This window comes from Microtus oregoni, unplaced genomic scaffold (genome assembly GCF_018167655.1).
Source record: "Microtus oregoni isolate MIOR12 unplaced genomic scaffold, Mior012 000010F_ref0000083, whole genome shotgun sequence".
In the NCBI taxonomy this organism is placed as follows: domain Eukaryota; kingdom Metazoa; phylum Chordata; class Mammalia; order Rodentia; family Cricetidae; genus Microtus; species Microtus oregoni.
The window spans coordinates 42878340-42897325 of record NW_024543069.1 but is presented as its reverse complement, the minus strand read 5'-3'; the positions used below and the strand labels follow the sequence as shown (position 1 = coordinate 42897325).

Sequence of the window (18986 nt, the reverse complement as noted above, 5' to 3'; positions counted from 1 at the left end):
AAAATGACAATAACAGCAAACTGCCTGGTTTATGTCTACTTAATAGTGAAGCTAATGTTGTTTTCCTATTCCTTAAACTGAAAGTTTGATTTTGCCATCTTATTAATAATACTAGCCTTTGTCTCTTAATGTTGCTTTTTCCATTACAGATATATCACCCTTGTATTGTTTTCCAATAGTTTGCAAATATTATCAATGGGGCAAATAAAGAAATAACCTTTATATAAAGTTATTTTTAAATGGTTTGTAAACTTTATGAACACGATAAATAATAAATGTGATTTTATATAAAGTGATATAGGTATAGACGTTCTTCTGTATTTCACAGATTTACCATTTGTCTTAAAGGGATTTTATGGGTTTGTAATCCAAAAGGGCCACACTGAAGGCAACGGTGTAGGCTGCTTAAAAATAAACAAAGTAATATTTTATTAGAATACATTATAAAATGCAGAATTATGCTTTTTTTTTTCAAGTAAAGGGAAGATTCCAGGGATGTGGAAGGGAAAGAAGAAAAGGAAGACAGGATAGAAGAGTATAGAGTGAATGAATATTATATGTGCATAAATATATGCATGCATGGAAATGTCATAATGAACCCCCAAATTTTGTATTGCTAATATACACTAATATGGCAATATTAAAAGATATCTAATGAAAGATAAAGTAAAAAGAATCTATTGTTAGGTGAAGTCATTTAACTTTTAAAATGAGATCAAGAAACATTGTCTCATGGATAGCTAGCTTCCTCCCATCAAAAACATCAATTTTCTTCAGAAACCCCTATGGTTCTAACTATAAAAAAGTGTTCACATTTGCCTCTTCTGTGTTGATAGTATGTATTAAATTATTAAACTGCATTTTGAATTGGTATGATTTATTTTAAAGGTCAAGAAGAAAACCCGCCTGCGATGGAAGATTTTGATGACTTAACTCGGTCGTCTGAAACAGCCTCAGAGTACGGCAGGTTTTCTTGCCCTAGTTATGAAGCTGTATTAAAACTAATTGAACATCTTAGCCTGGAATGCAAAGGTAAGCCCACTGCACCTAGAAAAGAGCAGCAGCTGTCACATTCCCTCGCGCTGCACCCCGAGCACTGATGTGTCTCAGTGCATGGCAGGGGCACAATGAGACTCATATACGGTTAGCCAGAAATTTTATTATTCCTACTGTATTTGCCTCAGTGTGAGTGATAGGTCTAGGATTTTAAAGCCACTATTTCTCTCTTGAGTGTTTACTATGATTAGGTCAGTCTACCAGGAAAACTTTGGAATGCTTTGGAATTGTTTCTCTGCTAACCTCATCCATCTCTTGAGACCAAGATCTACTTCAGAACCCTAATCATTTGTTGTTAGCAATTAAGATACAGTCATGTCAACACCTTGCTTAAGATCCAACAATTGGTCTAATTTCATTTATGCTGCATGGCTGTGTGTCCATCTTGTGCCTCAGAAGTTTGTCCTTGTAATGGAGCTTTTCTTTCCTATATATACACAAAGTATATCATTTGAAAATTTAGACATGTTGTTAAACATGTTGACGTATGCTAAACACACATTTAGGCACCATATCAAGATAGCAACAGATCTACCCTCACAACACTGTTTCTACGTGTGCTTAAGAGCTCACAAAATCATTTCCATGTTTGTACCATCTTCCAGTCCCTTCCTTCAGAAGCATAGATGTTGTCGGTTGTTTTAACCTTCCCCATGGGTTGTAACACATATAACACAATTACATATAACACAGATCAATAGCAATGCTTAGCATTTCTCCATGTCCAGGATAGGCTTCAAAGCTACTGAGAAACCCTGTCTCGAAAAACAAAAACAAAAACAAAAGAGCCAAATTGCTTATTTGTCTGATTTTAGTTTTAGTTTGTTGTATATTTTCTCGATATCATTCCTTCATCAGCTGTCTCCACTCCAGTTTTTGGGTTGTCTATGTATTCTCTTTATAGTATCTTTCTTAAGTGCTGTTTTCTTTTATACTGGAGAATGAGCTCAGGGCCCCACACATTCTAGGTAAGCATTCTAACAGGGAACTACATCCCTAACATTAGTAAAGATATTTTGAAGAGCAAGAATTTAAATTTTTATAAAATCCAATTTATGTTTTGTTCAGTTATGGATTTTGATTTTGGGGTCATAGCTAATAATCTTCATCTAGCCCAGTCTTGGTTTAGAGGTTTTAGGTCCATTTTGAGTTTATTTTCATACGCAGTGTAAGATTTGAGCCAAGTTCATTTTGTGGCTGCAAATATCCAGTTGTTCCTGATCCACATGTCGGAAAGTCTATCCTTTCTCCCCTCCAGGGTAGCTTGTGCTTGCTTTTAAATGTTCGATATGTTCCCGTAGGCTCTGCTGTTCTTCACGGATTTATTTGGCTTTCTTCATTCTAGTGTCATACTGTTTTGATTACTATATGTTTGTTATATCGTAAATGGACTCTGTTCTTACAGGTTTTCAGGGTAATTTTATAGTCTAGGTGTTTTGCATTTCCATATAGCTTTACAATTTATTGATTGGTTTTTTGCATTTCCATATAGCTTTCTGGTTGATTTTTATCTGCACTTGCTTTTATATAGTCATAAGGATTAAACAAGCCTTGAAAATATTCCTCAGTTCCTTAGCCATTGATGTCAATGTGAATTTTATAATCATTTTGTCAATTAAAAATAATTGACAATTTTAATTAAAAATAAGGATAAAAATAACCTGAGTTGTGGTCCTGCACTGACCATTAGACTGCCAAGCATTAACATCTGAGCATATCCTCAAGCTACTAAGCAATAGATTGCATTTATTTTCATGGATAACATTTTATATTTTCATGTTGCTAGAATTTCCGTGTCTTTGTGCAATGTGTGTGTGTGTGTGTGTGTGTGTGTGTGTGTGTGTGTGGTCTGCCTATCTATCAGTCATCTCTCTCTCTCTCTCTATATATATATATATATATATACACACACACACATATGTATACGTGTGTGGGTATTTCTATATTTTATCAGTTTTATCTGCATTTTAGCTATCTTGATAAAATAATATTCACTTTGTAAAATAGCATTTTATTTTACTAACACATGGGAACATATCTTTACTTATATTTATAGGGCTTAGTATAGCATTTTAATACATATCATGATGTATAATTACCAAAACATAGCTTTTATATATCTATAACCTCAAGCTGTCGTCACTTTTTAGCTGTGGGAACATTGAAAGTTCTGTCCACTAGCTACTGTGAAATAGTTAATGTTAAGCATAGTTGTCCTATCGTGTTATGTGGCACTAAAAGTGATCTTCTCACTCGGCTGCTTTGTCCCCTTTCTATGCCCTATATACTCAGTATGAGAATGCATGAATGTGACAACAGACTGTCCTTCATATGCAAAATGTACTCACCTATTCTATCCTCATGTTGGTGTCTCCCTGATTCAGATTCTGGTAGCCTATTAAAAATTCAAGACGCAGTTCATTCATATAGAAGGTCAATAGAACTTAAGGATAGCCACTGCAAAGCACTTCTGGGAAAACTTGGAGCTGTGGAGAGTGAAGTGGGTGGACTCCATAAGAAGCTATCAGACACCGAACATGAGAAAATAAAGCAGGAACAAGAACTCTGCAATCTAAGGTATGACATCTCAATGTTAACGATGTCTAAGTGTTAGGGGTTATGGCTTAGTGGTAGAATACTATGCCCAGCATGTGGAAGGCCCTAGGTATTAATCCCCATAACTTCAACGGGAGGTGGGGAATCAAATTTTGAGCTGGTTGTGGCAGTGTGTGTAATCCCAGCATTTGGGAAGCAAAGGCAATAAATCTCAAATTCAAGGCCAAAGGCAGATAGGGAAACACTGCTGAGGAAGGCGAAGAAGAGAAGGAAGACAGGAGGGTGGGAAGGAGGAGGAGGAAATTGAGGAGGAAGGGGGGAAACAGCAGAGGCAGCACTCTTAATCTTGCGAACTATATAAATTTTGGCATTGACACAAAAAATGAGCTATCACCTCAGAGGGAATAACAGTTTATTCTAGAGACAAATGTAAGTAGCCATGGCCCCAAATACCAATATGGTCACAATTTATAAATTAAGGCATTTTTATTTATTTTTTTTTCACGCAATACATCTTGACTGCAGCCTCCTCTCCCTCCACTCTTCCCAGTCCCCCCTCCGACCTCCCCCTCTCCCAGATCCACCATTGCTCCTCTGTTTCCCTTTAGAAAAGAACAGGTCTCCCAGGATGTCAGCAGAACATGGCATAACAAGACACAATCAGACTAGGCACAAAGTCTCATATTAAGGCTGGATGAGGAAAAGAGTCCCAAGTGCAGGCAAAAGAGTCAGAGACACCGCACTTCGACTGGTGTCAAATATGCAAAACAGAGAAGTATCTGCTATAGACCAAGATGCTATCCGCTAACATTCTTAAACTTAGGGTTAAGTATAATGGTATCTTTTAAAAAGGTTCTCACTGGGTAGTCTAGTCAGAGATGCTCACTCAGAGGACAATACATGGTTGTTTAGGAAGTGAAAGATATCCCGTGATAACTGTGGTCTGCAACCTTCTAGCTCTCCACAGTTTCAGAATAAGTCAGCCAGATGTGGCTTTGGGAGGGGAGCTTCAGGTCAGAGTTCATCTTTTGGGCAAGAGGTACATTTTGTGCTAAAAGACATAAATATTGTTTTATGTTCTACTGTACTAGGAAGGCTCATTCCCAAAATTGGTTAGAGATGGGACTTTGCTAAGAGAAATGCAGAGAGAGAGAGAGAGAGAGAGAGAGAGAGAGAGAGAGCTGGTAAAGTCATTAAGAAAGAAATCCCCAGTTTATACCACATAATGTGTTTGGGTATTAGATTGATACTGGCTTCATAGAAGGATTTTGGGAGTATTCCTCTGTTTCTTTATTTTGAAGGATTGGTTCTAGATCTTCTTTGATTTTTGTTTGTTTGTTTGTTTTTCGAGTGTTGGGATTAAAGGTGTGCACCACCACCACTGCCTGGCTAGATCTTTGAATGCCTGGTTGAATTCTGCTGTGAACACACCTGGTCCTGAATTTTTCTTAGCTGAAAGGCTTTTATTACTATTTCAATCTCCTCATTTTTTTTTTTTTGGTCATGTTGGTGTTGTTGACTTCTTTTTTATTTAATTTTGGCTGAATCTAGAAAATCACTCATTTCTTTTAGATTTTCCAACTTCATAGAGTACATGTTTTTAAAATATTCCAATATAATATTCTGAATTTCTTTAGGGTCTGTTGTAATATTTCCGTTCATTTCTGACTGTTAATTTTCTTCTTCTTTTTCCTTCCTTCCTTCCTTTCTTTTTTTCTTTCTGTCTGTCTTTTTTTTTTTTTAGTTGAGCCTAGGGTCTGTCAGCTTTGTTTATTTTCTCAAAGCACCAGCTCTTAGATTTGTTGATTCTTTGTATTGTCTTCTGTGTTTTTATTTCATTAATTTCAGCTCTGATTCTTATTGTTTCTTGCCATGAACTGAGTTTGGATTTGATTTGTTTTTATTTTTCAACCTCTTTTTGTTACATCATTAAGCTATTTGTTTGCACTCTAATTTTTTTTTAATGTAGACACTTAGAGCTATAAATTTCCCTGTATGGGAGGGTACCCTGCCCTCTCTTAGGACAGGAAGGGGAGAGGAGGGGGTGAGTGGGGGAGCGGGAGGGAAGAGGGAGGAGGGGAGGTGAAGGCGTAAGTCACAAACAATGCCACACCAATTCGGGGTTATGATTATTAGGGTGGTATTTATTTAAAGGGGAAAAAACTTACAGATCACTGTCCCAGGCAACAGCCCTCTACGCAACCAGGAAAGGAGTCTAGTTGCCAGCGGAGCAGGAAGTGAAGAGAGAGAGGAGAGGGAAGTGGCCGCTTTTTTAAAGGGAGAGAAACCACGCCCCAGTGGGCTGGTACCTCAGCGGTGATAGGCTGGAGGAGTGGGAGGACCTCCCGCAACAGGGAGGAAGTGGAAATTTTGATTGGTATTATTTATAAAGTAATAAAAAAAGAAAAATAACATGACATAAAAAAAATAAATAAATTTCCCTGTATGACTGCTTATAATGTGTCCCCCGAGGTTTTCATTTTCACTCAGTTCCAGAAAGTATTTTTTATTTCTTTCTTGATTTCTTCTTTGACACATTCATTGTTTTATAATGAGTGTTTTATTCATTTATTTTTTTTTTTTTTTGGTTTTTCGAGACAGGGTTTCTCTGTGGTTTTGGAGCCTGTCCTGGAACTAGCTCTTGTAGACCAGACTGGTCTCGAACTCACAGAGATCCGCCTGCCTCTGCCTCCCGAGTGCTGGGATTAAAGGCGTGCGCCACCACCGCCCGGTGTATAATGAGTGTTTTAATAACCACGGGTGTGTGTATTTACTAGAGGTGTATTGTTTTTGTTTTGTTTTGCTGTCAACTTTAAGATTATTGCACTCTGGTGAGATAAGGTATAAGCAGTGATTTCAGTCTTTAGGAATATGTAAGTATTTGTTTGTGTCACAGTATATGGTCTGCTTTATAAAAGCATCTGTGTACTGCTGGCGAGAATGTGAATTCTGTGGTGTTTGGACAGAATATGCTGTAGATATCTGTTAAATTCTTCTGATGTGTGAAGGCAATTAATTTTGATGTTTTCTGTTTTTGTTTTGTCCAGGTAACCTGTACATTGGAGAAAGTGGGATACTGAAATCGCCTACTATTGATGTTAATCTGTGTCTTCCAGTTGTTGATATTTTCTGAGATTGGGTATCCCAGACTCTGGTGCATATCTGCTTAGAATAGAAATGTCTTCCTGCTTATATATTCCCTTGATTTGGATAAATTTCCTATACTTTTACCTCTTCTGATTCGTTTCATTTGATGATATTTTGTCAGATATTAGGATAGTGACATCTTCTTGCTTCCTGGTCCCATTTCCTTAGAGTACTTCGGTCCAGTCTTTCACCTTGTCTTTAAAGGCAATACCTGTCTTTAAATTTAAACTGTGTTTCTTTTCTTTTCTTTTTTTTTTTTTGTATTTCCTCTTTTTTTTTAAGGTTTATGTGTTTATTTATTTATAATGTTGACAGTATTCTGCTGGCAAGCCAGAAGAGGGCACCAGATCTCATTACAGAAGGTTGTGAGCCACCATGTGGTTGCTGGGAATTGAACTCAGGACTTCTGGAAGAACAGCCAGTGCTCTTAACTCCTGAGCCATCTCTCCAGCCCCCTAAGCTGTGTTTCTTATAGGCAGCAGATTGGTGGGTTTTGTTTCTTGATCCATTCAGTCAGTCTGTGTCTTTTGATTGGAGAATTGCGGCCATTGCTATTCCAATGTGTGTTAGTTGTGATCATGTTGTTGATTTTTGGTCTTGTTTGTATTCTCGGCATGTTTTTTGCTTTAGTAGTTACCACTTTGTATTCCTTTTCACAGTCTCTCTCCTATGTTCATTCTCTTCAGCCTGAAATAATGCTTCCTATATTTTCTTCAGGCTTGGATTTTTGGATATACATTTTTATAGGGAGATAATGTTGTGGAAAGTTTTGCTTTTCTCTTCAATCATAGTAGATAGTTTTCATAAATATATTAGTCTACATTTTTGTCATTGGTTTTTAGGACTTGGTGTGCATTACTCTAGACTCTTTAGGCTAAAAAAGTTTTCATAGAGAAATTAGCTGTATTCTAATCGATTTTCATTTATATCTGACTTGTATTTTTTTTTCTCCTGTGTTTTTTTCTCCTGTGTTTTTTCTCCTGTGTTTTTTTCTCCTCTTTGTGTTACTTAGTGTTTTAAGAATGGTATGCTGTGGGGGAATTTTCTTTCTGGTCTTGTCTATATTATGTTCTGTGTGCTTCTTATATTCATATGGGTGTGTTTTTTTCTTATTTATGTACATTTTCTTCTTATATTCATATGGGTGTGTTTTTTCTTGTTTATGTACATTTTCTTCTATGTGCTTATTTAATACATGCTTTATGCCAGTGACTTGGGATTCGTCTCCCTCAGCTATGCCTATAATTCAAAAGCTTTTTCCTGTGCTTTTAATTTTCTCACGTTTGTTGCTTATTTGGTTTAGATCCTCTATTTTATCTTCCAGACCTGACACTCTGTCTTCCACTTGAGTCGTTCTATTTGCTAGGCTTTCCTTTGAGTTCTCTAGTTGGGCTACTGAGTTTTCAGTTCCTTCTTCATTTCTGCTTGAGTTCTCTTTGGTGTTTCTGTTTCTTTATTTAATTCTGCTTTCAAGTCCTGATTGCCCTCCTCACTTCCATCAGCCTTTTATGGTTGTGTTTCTTGGACGCCACTTAAGCTCTTCTCCCTGATTTCACTGAACAGTTTCTTTTGTTTTCTTTAAACTGCTTGAATTCTCTGAGGAGGTTTATACTTTTTCTTTTAATTTCTGTGTCCTGGAGTTCATCTAGGTAAGTTTCACGGGCAAACATTTCTACGGCACAGGTGGATTTTGGAGAGGAGATACCGGCTTGATCTTTCCTATTGTTAGCATTCCTTAGGTGAGATCTGGGAATGTAGGCTTCCTTTCTCAGTCTTTATTTTGTCATGGATGGAGCAGTGCTGGGGAGAGAGAACATGCTGAAGCAGGCGTGGATCTGGAGCTTGGAAATGGCCGTCAGGTAGGCAGAGGAGACTGGCCTGGTACACAGGAATTACTTCTCGTTCCAAGCTGAGAGTGTGGGGATAGATAGGTCTGAACGGCAAAGTTGGCCATGACCTGGGAGAGTTGTGTTGTGTGCCAGTTGGGCATGGAGGATACTGAACCAAGCCTAGAGCTCCTCTGCAGTGAAGGCAGCGAAGGCCTGACTAGGCTGGTCCACTCATTGTGGGAGACGGTAGAGAGGGTATGGATGAAGAGGTCAGTGGTCCTCACCAGGACAGAGCCTGGAGGAGGACATGGGTAGTCTGCACGTGGCATGGGGTTGTGAAGGCCTCATGAATGATGGTAGACTGAATCTTGGTGGAAACCTAGATTTTGACTGCAGTACAGGAGGAGGTTGTGGGACTAGGTCAGGTTGTGGGATTGGGGACCCTGTGGAAGCCTAAAGGTCTCCACTGCCAGACAGGGGCCGTCAGACTTGGCTAGGGTACTGGCTGGAGGACGCAGGCTCTCTCTGGCATGATGTGGCAGACAAGTATTGGGGGTACTCACCAGGCTAGACCCTGGAGGAGGATCTGGAAATTGGTATGGAGTGGGGTGGTGTAGGCAACACAAAGAGTTCTGGGAGTGGATCTCAGTAGGTTTTTTTCCTTTGATCAATCCTGATGGTTTGATTCTTCAGTATTTAAATAAATGTTGTTACTTTCTATGTACTTGTATTAGTCACTTTTTGTTGCTGTGACAACATAGAGCATCCCATAAGGAATTCTTACTATTATAGAGCATGGCTACTTTCTTCGGTAGGCATCCTTTCGAGATAGATCCTGTAGAGCAGTCCTCTCCGCTGGGAACGGTTTACTCCTTAGCTCTTCTTACTCCTGGGCTGCTCTGTTGCCCTCCTTCTCTTTGGCACAGTAAGGTGGCAGCCTGACCCAGGAGAGAGATCAGGAGGACAGATTGAGACATGTATCTGAGTGGGGAGGCCAGTTCATCGCCAGAGCCAATTTTTTGGTGAGGCAGTTTATCAATATAACGTGTTTGTGAATGTGTGTGTGCATGTATGTGTGTGTGCATGTGTGCATGTATATGCATGTGTGAGTGCATGCATGTGTGCACGTCTGTGCATGCGTCCATGGTTGCATGTGTATGTGTGTGTGTGGCATTTGCTTCTGTGTAGAATTCAAGTCAATGGTTAACATTGAATAGGAAATTTGCTGTGGAGTCCAGTGAAAAGTGGCTACGCCCAAAGCACCTCCTTCTTATCACCTACATAAAATTGTTCAAACAAGTCATGAGTTCTGTGTTGTGCGTTGCAAAAAGGCTGACAAGGGACAGAGAGCATCTCATCTCCCCCTTTTGACTTGGGTTCCTTCCTGATCGCTTTAAATTTTGTAAGGTGGCAACTATGTGTCACTCTGTACTTATGATAAGTATGTCACCTTGTTGAAGGTGACAGCACCCTCTGCCTTTGTTGGTGTTTGACTTGATATTGTCCCTGACTAGTCTTGAGGCGGCCAATTACTTGAAAACCTATACCCAGTTTGTGTGTGTTTGAAAATGGAGGCGTGACGTCAGAAGGGGCAACAGTAAGTAAGAGTCTTCAGAGGAGGGTTCAAAAATACTCTAGAACATAGACACTTTATGATAAAATTAAATAAATGATGAGCCCAGCAAACTAATATTTCTAACAAAATGCATTCCTAACATAAGCATTTTTAAACCGCAGATTTGCTTTAAAACAAGAGGAAGAGAAGAGAAAAAATGCTGCCTGGGTTTATGAAAAAATGAAGACTCAGCTAAGAGAAAAAGAAGAGCAGTATAATAGAGAAGTTAAAACGAAACAAATGCTTGAGATGCGTGTTAGAGAACTGGATGTGGAATTGAAGACTGCAGGAAATAGTCTTAATAAAGTAAGATAATCACGTACAAATAAAATTGGGTTTTGTTTTTATCAGTATTGCTTATACCTTTGGATATATTGAATATAAACATACACAATCATATGTTACTTACATATGGGACATGATCTGAGAAATACATAGATCTGCAGTCATCAAAAGTGTGCATTCACGCAAGTGTAACCCACCTAACTCATCACCCAGGCAACGCAGTCTCAGCCTTATGGCATCCTTAAGTGGAGTGGAGACTTTCTTAGCTCTCTCTTTATGCTTACTAGGGAGGCTTGGGTCATGCAAACTCAGCTGTGTCCAAAGCCACCCTCAGCCAATGGCTTCCAAGTTCACTGTTTCATGTCCACAAAGAATAAGGAAATGTGAACACAGAAAAATAAAGAAAATACAGATTCATTAAGGAAAATTGAGAACGAATTCACCAGACGAGGACAGGCTCCAAAAGAAAAACACCGTCGTGCTGCTCTGATCGTTTGTGTTACCCTTGCTTTCATGGGTTCTATAGAGAGAATTCAGTGGAGCCTGATAGGCTCTCCAGGGATTGGTCTTTCTGTGCACATAATGGGCCCGGCTAATGAGAAATCGCTATGCCCTGTGCATGCTGTCTTGGCTCTACCTAAGAACTTTTATCCAGTCAGGGAAGGGGTCACAGGTGATATATGACTAGCTGGTGATCGACCATGGGTCCTGCCCGCACTACCAAAGGGCAGCTAGCTCCTGTCTCATTACGGGACCACTGTGTTTTCTTATGTGGTAAATGACAGTATTATTTAGGTTCTAAATAAAAATAGTGTCATGAGAGTGCTGGAAGTTGTCCATTCCCTGGGATGAACAAAGAACTGAGTGAGCATCTAAGAAAAAGCAAAAGCAAAAGACCAAGCAATAGAGAAAGCAAGAAAGCCAAAGCAACCCCTTGGGATGGGAGGGTCCCTAAGGCTGGGAGTCTGCTGGATCGACTCTGGGTTGGATGTTCTCTAGGGCCTCTAAGTCCTCCCTGTTCCCCTATTGATCCAAGTCCAAGTAGACGGTCTTGGGCTTCCATGGCGATTTCACGAAGTGCTAGCTAGCGGTCTGAGAACCTTCATTGTGTCCTTTCAAGGCTAAGTTTGTGCCTTTCCTGCTCCAGAATCATCTTCAAGTATCTTCAGACTGAACTCCTAATCCTCCTGGATCTGCCCTCTGGAGATCTTGCATCACCAGCATGTGCCGCAATTTCTGATTTTACAGTGTGTTCTGAACGGAACCAGGGCCTCAGGCAAGCCCCCTGCCACCTGAGCTGTGTTCCCAGCACCAAGTTTTGTTTTTACTGCCGAAAAAGCTGGCTATCACTTATGTGATCAAATAACGACTGATTCATGTGGGAGGCAGGTTCCTGAGGATTTGATCCACTCTTTGAACATTTTTTCGAAGTTTGTCTCTTAATATGGTTTTATCTTGTCACGTGGTATAAGAATAAATCCTTCTCTGAATGTGTCTAGGCTATAGAGGAACGGAATGACATTGAGAGGCAGCTTTCGCAAGAACAGAATGCCAGAATCCTGCAGGACCAGATCCTGGCAAATCACCTTCACAAACAAAAGGAGCTGAAAATGGCACAAGAGAAAATCAGTTCCCAGGTACTGTCTTCAGTCTCTTCCGTTTTAGACTTTAGTCTCTGTATATGTATCTGTATGTGTGCATAGCTTTTCAAGACAATTAAAGGGCTCATAAAAAGTACAGAGCACTTTTCAAAATTCTATGTGGATATACTTACTAATACACAATTTGATATGGGAATGGCTTTTTCAGAAAGCTGGATAAAGTAATGTTAATTCAAGTCCAACTGTTTACAAAACAGTAATGAAATTCACAGTAGCCTTGTCTAAATGTTCATTCATGTTCAATTTTAGGCACCATAGAGTAATGTCTTTCACAGTAGTCTCATCCACAAGGATTCATTTTTACATGGTCACAAAAGCCTTGTTGATAACAATGTTTCAATCATCTGCATTGGGACTGTGTTTTCTCCCTCTTGATCTGTTAATGGACAGATCTGCTTATTTGTCCCAACATTTGATAAGGAGGAAAAGCACAGCCAGCAGAGATCATATTTCAGACGTCATTTTCTTCTTTTCCAGAAGAGTAGCAGTTCCCTCCAAATCTGTATTTCAGCACAAAGAGCTTTTGACAGCAATGATACACTGTAGTGTAGACAGAGAACCTTGCTACCACTAAGTCTCACCCAGAACAAACGCTTTGGTTTCTGTGCTGTGATTTCTACAGTGTGGTGGCTGGAGCCCAGGTATTTGCTGCACAGTTTTTCTCACAGTAAGACAGGTCTCTAAGCTCAGATCTGGACCTACTTATTTCATACAGACATTTCAAGATAACACTATAGAAAGGCCTTTATACCCTTCTCCAAAGGAATTTAAAGGATTTGAAAGATAAGGTATTTCTCTTATATTTTAGGCATATTTTGAAGCACATAAATAGTAGGAACAAGTTTAATACTTAATATTCAGAGTAAATCAATGAGATATTATATAGATTTTGTCAATGGAGTATTAAAAGGCAACTTTATTTAGATATAACAGTTGTAATACTAAATAGTTTATACATTTGACATAGAATTCACTGTTTCTTAATATACACACAGAGTTTCATAACTACTTCCAGCATCACAAGCAATTTTAAACTGTTTTCATTACTTTGAAAAAGAAACCATACACTTTTTATCTGGGAAACCTCTAGTGACTGGTCCCTCCCTTGTCTTCTGTGCTAAAAACCCATCAGTCTGTTCCTTGTCTCCTTAATGTCCCAGATATAGTCCTTTTTGTGTGTCTTATTTCTCTTAAAATAATGCAACTTATGTAATTTCAAGTGTCAGTCATTTTCCTTCTGTTTATTGTGTATCTGTGCCACTTACCACTCACCAGCTGAGAGATGTCAAGGCTCCACTTGCTGGCTGTCTTGGTTGCTTCTCTTTTGCTGGGAAGAAACACTATGACTAGAGCAACTTACAGAAGAAAGGCTTTATTGGGGCTTACAGTTTTAGAGGCTGGTTCCATGACCATCCTGTTGGAGAGCATGGCAGTAGACATGGTGCTGAAGTAATTGAGAGCTTGCATGCCTGTCTATGAAAAGAAAGCAGAGAAAGACACACACACACACACACACACACACACAGAGAGAGAGAGAGAGAGAGAGAGAGAGAGAGAGAGAGAGAGAGAGACTAACTAGGAATAGCGTGTTTCCTAATCTTTCCCAAACAGTTCTGCCAACTGGAGACCAGACATTTAAATACATGAGCCATTGTCACTCAAACAACCACCCGGCTGTTCCTGAAAGTGCTGCTGAGAACTCTCATTTATGGAGTACAATATGTCATCTCCCTACTACTGGATTTTATTCTAGAGTTTCCTAGGCTGCTTTGATCATTTCCCTTCTTTTGCTCTTGCTGACCAATTGTGTCCATTTGCTTGGGAGCACAAGGTCTCATGTTGCAGCCAAGATGAGCTGAAGCACAATATATAGGCTGGGTAGGCCTGGAACTTGTGATTCTCCTGTCCCATCCCCCCAAACGCTTGGATTCCAGGCCTACATAAGCCACTGCACAAAGCTAGATGTCTCGTTGTTAAATAAGTGTAAATATGTGCACTTAACAGTTGTTAGGTTAAGATGAACTCTTCCAGTCTAAGTCAGCAGACTACCCAGGTGCCTGCACAGCCATATTTATTGTGGCATTATTCACAGCAGTCAATTTAATGAACCAACTCAGATGTCCATCAGCAGATCAGCAGATAAAGGGAAAAATGGCATGCTGCAATGTAGAATTTTAATATACCATAAAAGAACAAAATTATATATATACACATATGTATGTATTTATATGGTAGATATGAATACCATGTAAGTGATAAGAAGACAATTTTGGGAAATGAAGGAGCTATCCTAGCCTAAAGGGGAATGAGAAAGGGAGAAAAGGACAGTGTTGCCTGGGGTTAAATATAGTTAAAGTTTATGATATATACAGATGAAAATGTATTTTTGAAACTTGCCACTATGTACAGTGAAATAGGCTAATAAATAAAAGAAAAAATTACATTCTTCATACCATAGCAATAATTTATTTAAGACACTGACATAATTAGGCTCTCATTTTAAATAGGCTATATAATTAAATATAAAATTAATAGCATTCACTTTAACAGTGCAGAATTGTTTTGCATTTTCTCATTATGGATAAAGAATGAGAATCACCATCATTCTTTATTATGCAGTCGGAGCTGGAATTTATGACTATATAATAATTTGCCACCTAAAATGCTCTGGATTCAGATTTTCTGATGGCCATCATTCCATATAGTCTTCAGTATTCATCAGAGTGCACACGAAAGCCTCCCCGCATGAACAGTGACTGGGAATGAATTGATTCAGGAATTCTACTACAGTCCAATATTTTTAGCCACTGGCTCTTGCCTGCCTCTGATGACCATGCCACTTGCATAGTCCTCAACCCGAGAGGCAGCATTTGCCTTGTGTTTCATCATCACTGCCCACCAAGGAGTCCAGAGAACAAACGGGTTGTAAATATTGATAAGTGGGCAAAGGTTCAATAGGTTAGTGATATTAATGGCTTCGTGGGGTTTTCAGAATGTATTCTGGACCTCCTAGTCCCCATTTGTTACACTCTCTAGGAGGAAAGAATGATTAGTTCACTTCACACAGGTTATTTCATCCACTGGCATATCTCTTGTTAAGAACACCAAGTTCTAGTAAGCATAAAGTATAATAATAATACCCATGACAGTATAATTTATACTATCAGCCTATTGAAGTTCTTTCTGTATATCCTGTCATTTACCTTCCTGAATATCCAGTGAATTCTGTACTATTATTGTGTCCATTACAGAGAAGAAGCGGAAACAGAAAGATAACTTACCTGGGACCACATAGCTAGTGATGCTTGAATCTGGGCTTTAACCCAGTATTTAGACTTGTGCGCAGACACCGAATGTATTGTTCAGATTACTATGATGATTGGAACTGCCACAGTCATTTATATATGTGTGGACATTTCAGATCACACTTGAGGGAGTCCTTGGAACACAATTTTAAATTTTCACCATGGGGAATGTATTGTTTTCCTCCATGTTATCAATTTTGTTGTTTTTAGTGTTGTTATGGCTTGAAAGCAAAAGGTCTCCTACAGGCACATGTGTTTATGTACTTGGTCTGTTGTAGTAAGTTATCTTGAGAAGGTGAGGCCTGGATGAAGGGTGTGGGTTACAGGGAGGCAGGTCTTGAGGCATGTAGGCTGGCCTTGCTCCATTTCTAGTCTCTGCTTCCTGACTGGTAGAAATACAGCAAGCTGTGCTGCAAATGCTTGCCACCACACATTGAGCCCCAGCTGACTTGTGTTCCCCACCGTAAAACTGAGATAAAATAAATTGCTCTCCTCCTGAGTCACTTCCTGGCAGGTTTTATACTATGGCAATGAGGAAGGAAACTAACACTGGAAATTGGTACCAAAAAGTGGAGTTATTGCTGAAATAAACCCAATTATGTGGTTTGTGGGCCTTTGGAACTGCTTTGCTTGAAGAATATGGGGGAATATGTAGCTCAGGGCTGAATAAGCCCTGGAATGTTGTAAGTAGGGTTCCTTTCTGCAGTAGATGATAACAGTGCAGAGATCCACAATCAGTCAAATGCAGAGTGTAAGGAATTGTGAGAGGCTCAGCTCTAAATGAGATGTCTGTGTCACACGCCCTCTTCCAAAGGTTCAGAATTCATTGCAAAGAGGGGGACAGAAAAATTGTAAGAGCCAAGATAATAAGCACCTGCAGCCAAAACAGTGTTTGCTAGACATGATGGAACGTATTCCTCAAACCATGAGTGAGCCATGGCTTCTCCTCATTATTTCTGTATGGTATTCTGTTATAGTGACTTGAAAAGTAACTAACATGATAACACATAAATCCAAAATAATATTTCCTTTCACTCATAGTATAGGCCTCAGTAAATTTTTAAAGGACTTCTAGGCTCTGTGAATCCTAAGATCCTCATAGTTTACTGTAAGAGACTCTTTTGGATATGTGTGCTGTAATTTGGATAATTTTGCAGTTGCAACAACAAAAAGTAGCTAACACATTCTTCAGGTGAAGGGCTACTGAGTCCACTGAAACTTGACAGCAATGCCCAGAGTGGGCATGTGTACACCTGATGACTAGTGAAGGATGTCTCCCTTTATTTTAGTTGCAAGAAGCACTGGATCAACACATAGAGCCTGCACAATGCGTTCAGAAGATGCACGACTGCATTCAGAAGTACACAGCAGCATGCACAATGGCTTGAGTATTAACAAAGCAAATAAATAGTGTGCTTTGAGATTTATGCCAGTCATGACAATTTATGAGAGTTATTCCTAATTTACTTGGAATGCACAATTGAGGCTTGGGGGCAGTTCAGCGGTATAATAATTTTTGCACATTTTACATAAATGTTGCATCTTATTTACAAACATAGCTAGAAAAATGATACTTATTTTACTGTTTTGTTCTGTTTTTGGTTTTTTGAAACAGGGTTTCTCTGTCTGTATAAGAGCTTTGTAGACCAGACTGGCCTCAAACTCATAGAGATCTGACTGCCTCTGCCTCTAGTTACTTTTTAATTTTTAAGAATTTAAATAAGCCGGGTGGTGGTGGCGCACGCCTTTAATCCCAGCAGTCGGGAGGCAGAGGCAGGTGGATCTCTGTGAGTTCGAGGCCAGCCTGGTCTACAAGAGCTAGTTCCAGGACAGGAACCAAAAGCTACGGAGAAACCCTGTCTCGAAAAATCAAAAAAAAAAAGAATTTAAATAATTATTACTCAAGATGTTTGTTGAGAAATTATGAGATGTTTTTAAACTTGGCATACAAGAGTAACTATTTTAAAATGTACATTATAATAGACTTGGACTTGAAAATTGCAAATTAAAATCTACAGCAAGAAAGCAAGCAGAGAAAATTGAACAGTTAAAGAAGAACCTACTAGGAAAAATTTTGGTAAGTTATTCCCTTATTTCTCATAATAATGAAAATAAAGTTTTATTTTTCTAGTATTTGGAATGTTTTAGGCAGTAGAACAGTTTGACTGGTGAACACACTGTATTCATACCAATGTGTACAATTATATTAGTAACACACATACTCCTCTTTGCAGAAGTTTGCTGACTTCATAAAACTAATGATCTGGGTAGCAAATTTTAAATTAAAATGGTGTGAGAGTCTAAAGGCAGTCTATGTGTCCTATATTTTTAGCCACTCACCCACTGAAGGACATGTAGACATCTTCTATGTTTTGATTATTGTAAATAGTGCTGCTCTTACAAGATTGTTTAGTAAACCATGTATAAAATTTACATACAGTGTACAAAAGGAATACATTTATTAATGTAGTTATTACTGCTATGATTGTTATGATGTTTTGCATAGGGATTGAACCTGTGACCCAACAGATGCAAACCAGGCATTATGAGCACTGAGCTACACACCTCGCCTGCACTATGCATCCTGAGGCTGTGATTGAATCTCTGCTTGGCTTTTAGAAAAGCTTTTTTTTTTGGTTTTTCGAGTCAGGGTTTCTCTGTGGTTTTGGAGCCTGTCCTGGAACTAGCTCTTGTAGACCAGGCTGGTCTCGAACTCACAGAGATCCGCCTGCCTCTGCCTCCCGAGTGCTGGGATTAAAGGCATGCGCCACCACCACCCGGCTAGAAAAGCTTTTAAAATTACAGGAAAGTAATTATTTGATGTAGACTTTGGGATACCTATTTTAGTCTAAGACTTCCCCACAAGATTTTGACAATGAATTCCTTATAACATATATCTCATCAGGAATGAGTACTAAGTCATTATATAAACATTTTTCCCAGAGGATAGCTTTCACAGATTCCACTCTGGATTCTAGAAAAGAAATTTTTATATTCATCTGTGATCATTAGCCAAAGACTTATTAGTCAAAGTCCAATTTAGGAGAAAAGAGATTGTTCAGTATGTCAATATAATCATGTATATTAAAAACTCTATAAATGTTTTCCAAGCAGAAGAGAATGCTTTCCCCTGTAGAACTTAAGATCGTAAGTCTGCAATATAAACACTAAACTGGAACAATGCAGTCGTTGCTCCCAGTAGTTGTTTTTTAAGTCACAGTTACCAGACGCTTACAGTTCCATTATAAAGCTGTAGTTATCGCTGTTGGATATGTAGTCACTCTTTCTGCCCCAGCTCATGCACACAAGGACTTAAATGCTGAAGCATTGATCACTGGCCGGTGCATCCGATCACTGGAGGGAAGTGGCTCATGATGGCACTGATTTCTCTAATGGACTAATGCACTCTTGTTTCATAGCTGAGTCTATGAAGAGTGACGGGAGACACATCTGTCCTTGACCTCATTGTTGTTGCTCTGCTCCATGACTGCCATGAACTGAGATTTCTCCTCAGTAACACATCCAGGCCACC

General features: G+C 39.1%; 1 protein-coding gene across 1 annotated transcript in view; it reads left to right on the top strand.

Annotated features, from left to right (window-relative positions):
- Nucleotides 1-911: 911 nt before the first annotated feature.
- The window catches only part of LOC121452774 (ankyrin repeat domain-containing protein 26-like), a 31816-nt gene continuing 13741 nt past the window's right edge, over nucleotides 912-18986 (top strand). The window contains exons 1-6 of the mRNA XM_041659025.1: nucleotides 912-1032; nucleotides 3441-3633; nucleotides 10326-10509; nucleotides 11988-12125; nucleotides 16744-16814; nucleotides 17438-17531. Coding sequence (XP_041514959.1) covers nucleotides 912-1032; nucleotides 3441-3633; nucleotides 10326-10509; nucleotides 11988-12125; nucleotides 16744-16814; nucleotides 17438-17531 — 801 coding nt within the window. The remainder of the gene's footprint in view (nucleotides 1033-3440; nucleotides 3634-10325; nucleotides 10510-11987; nucleotides 12126-16743; nucleotides 16815-17437; nucleotides 17532-18986) is intronic.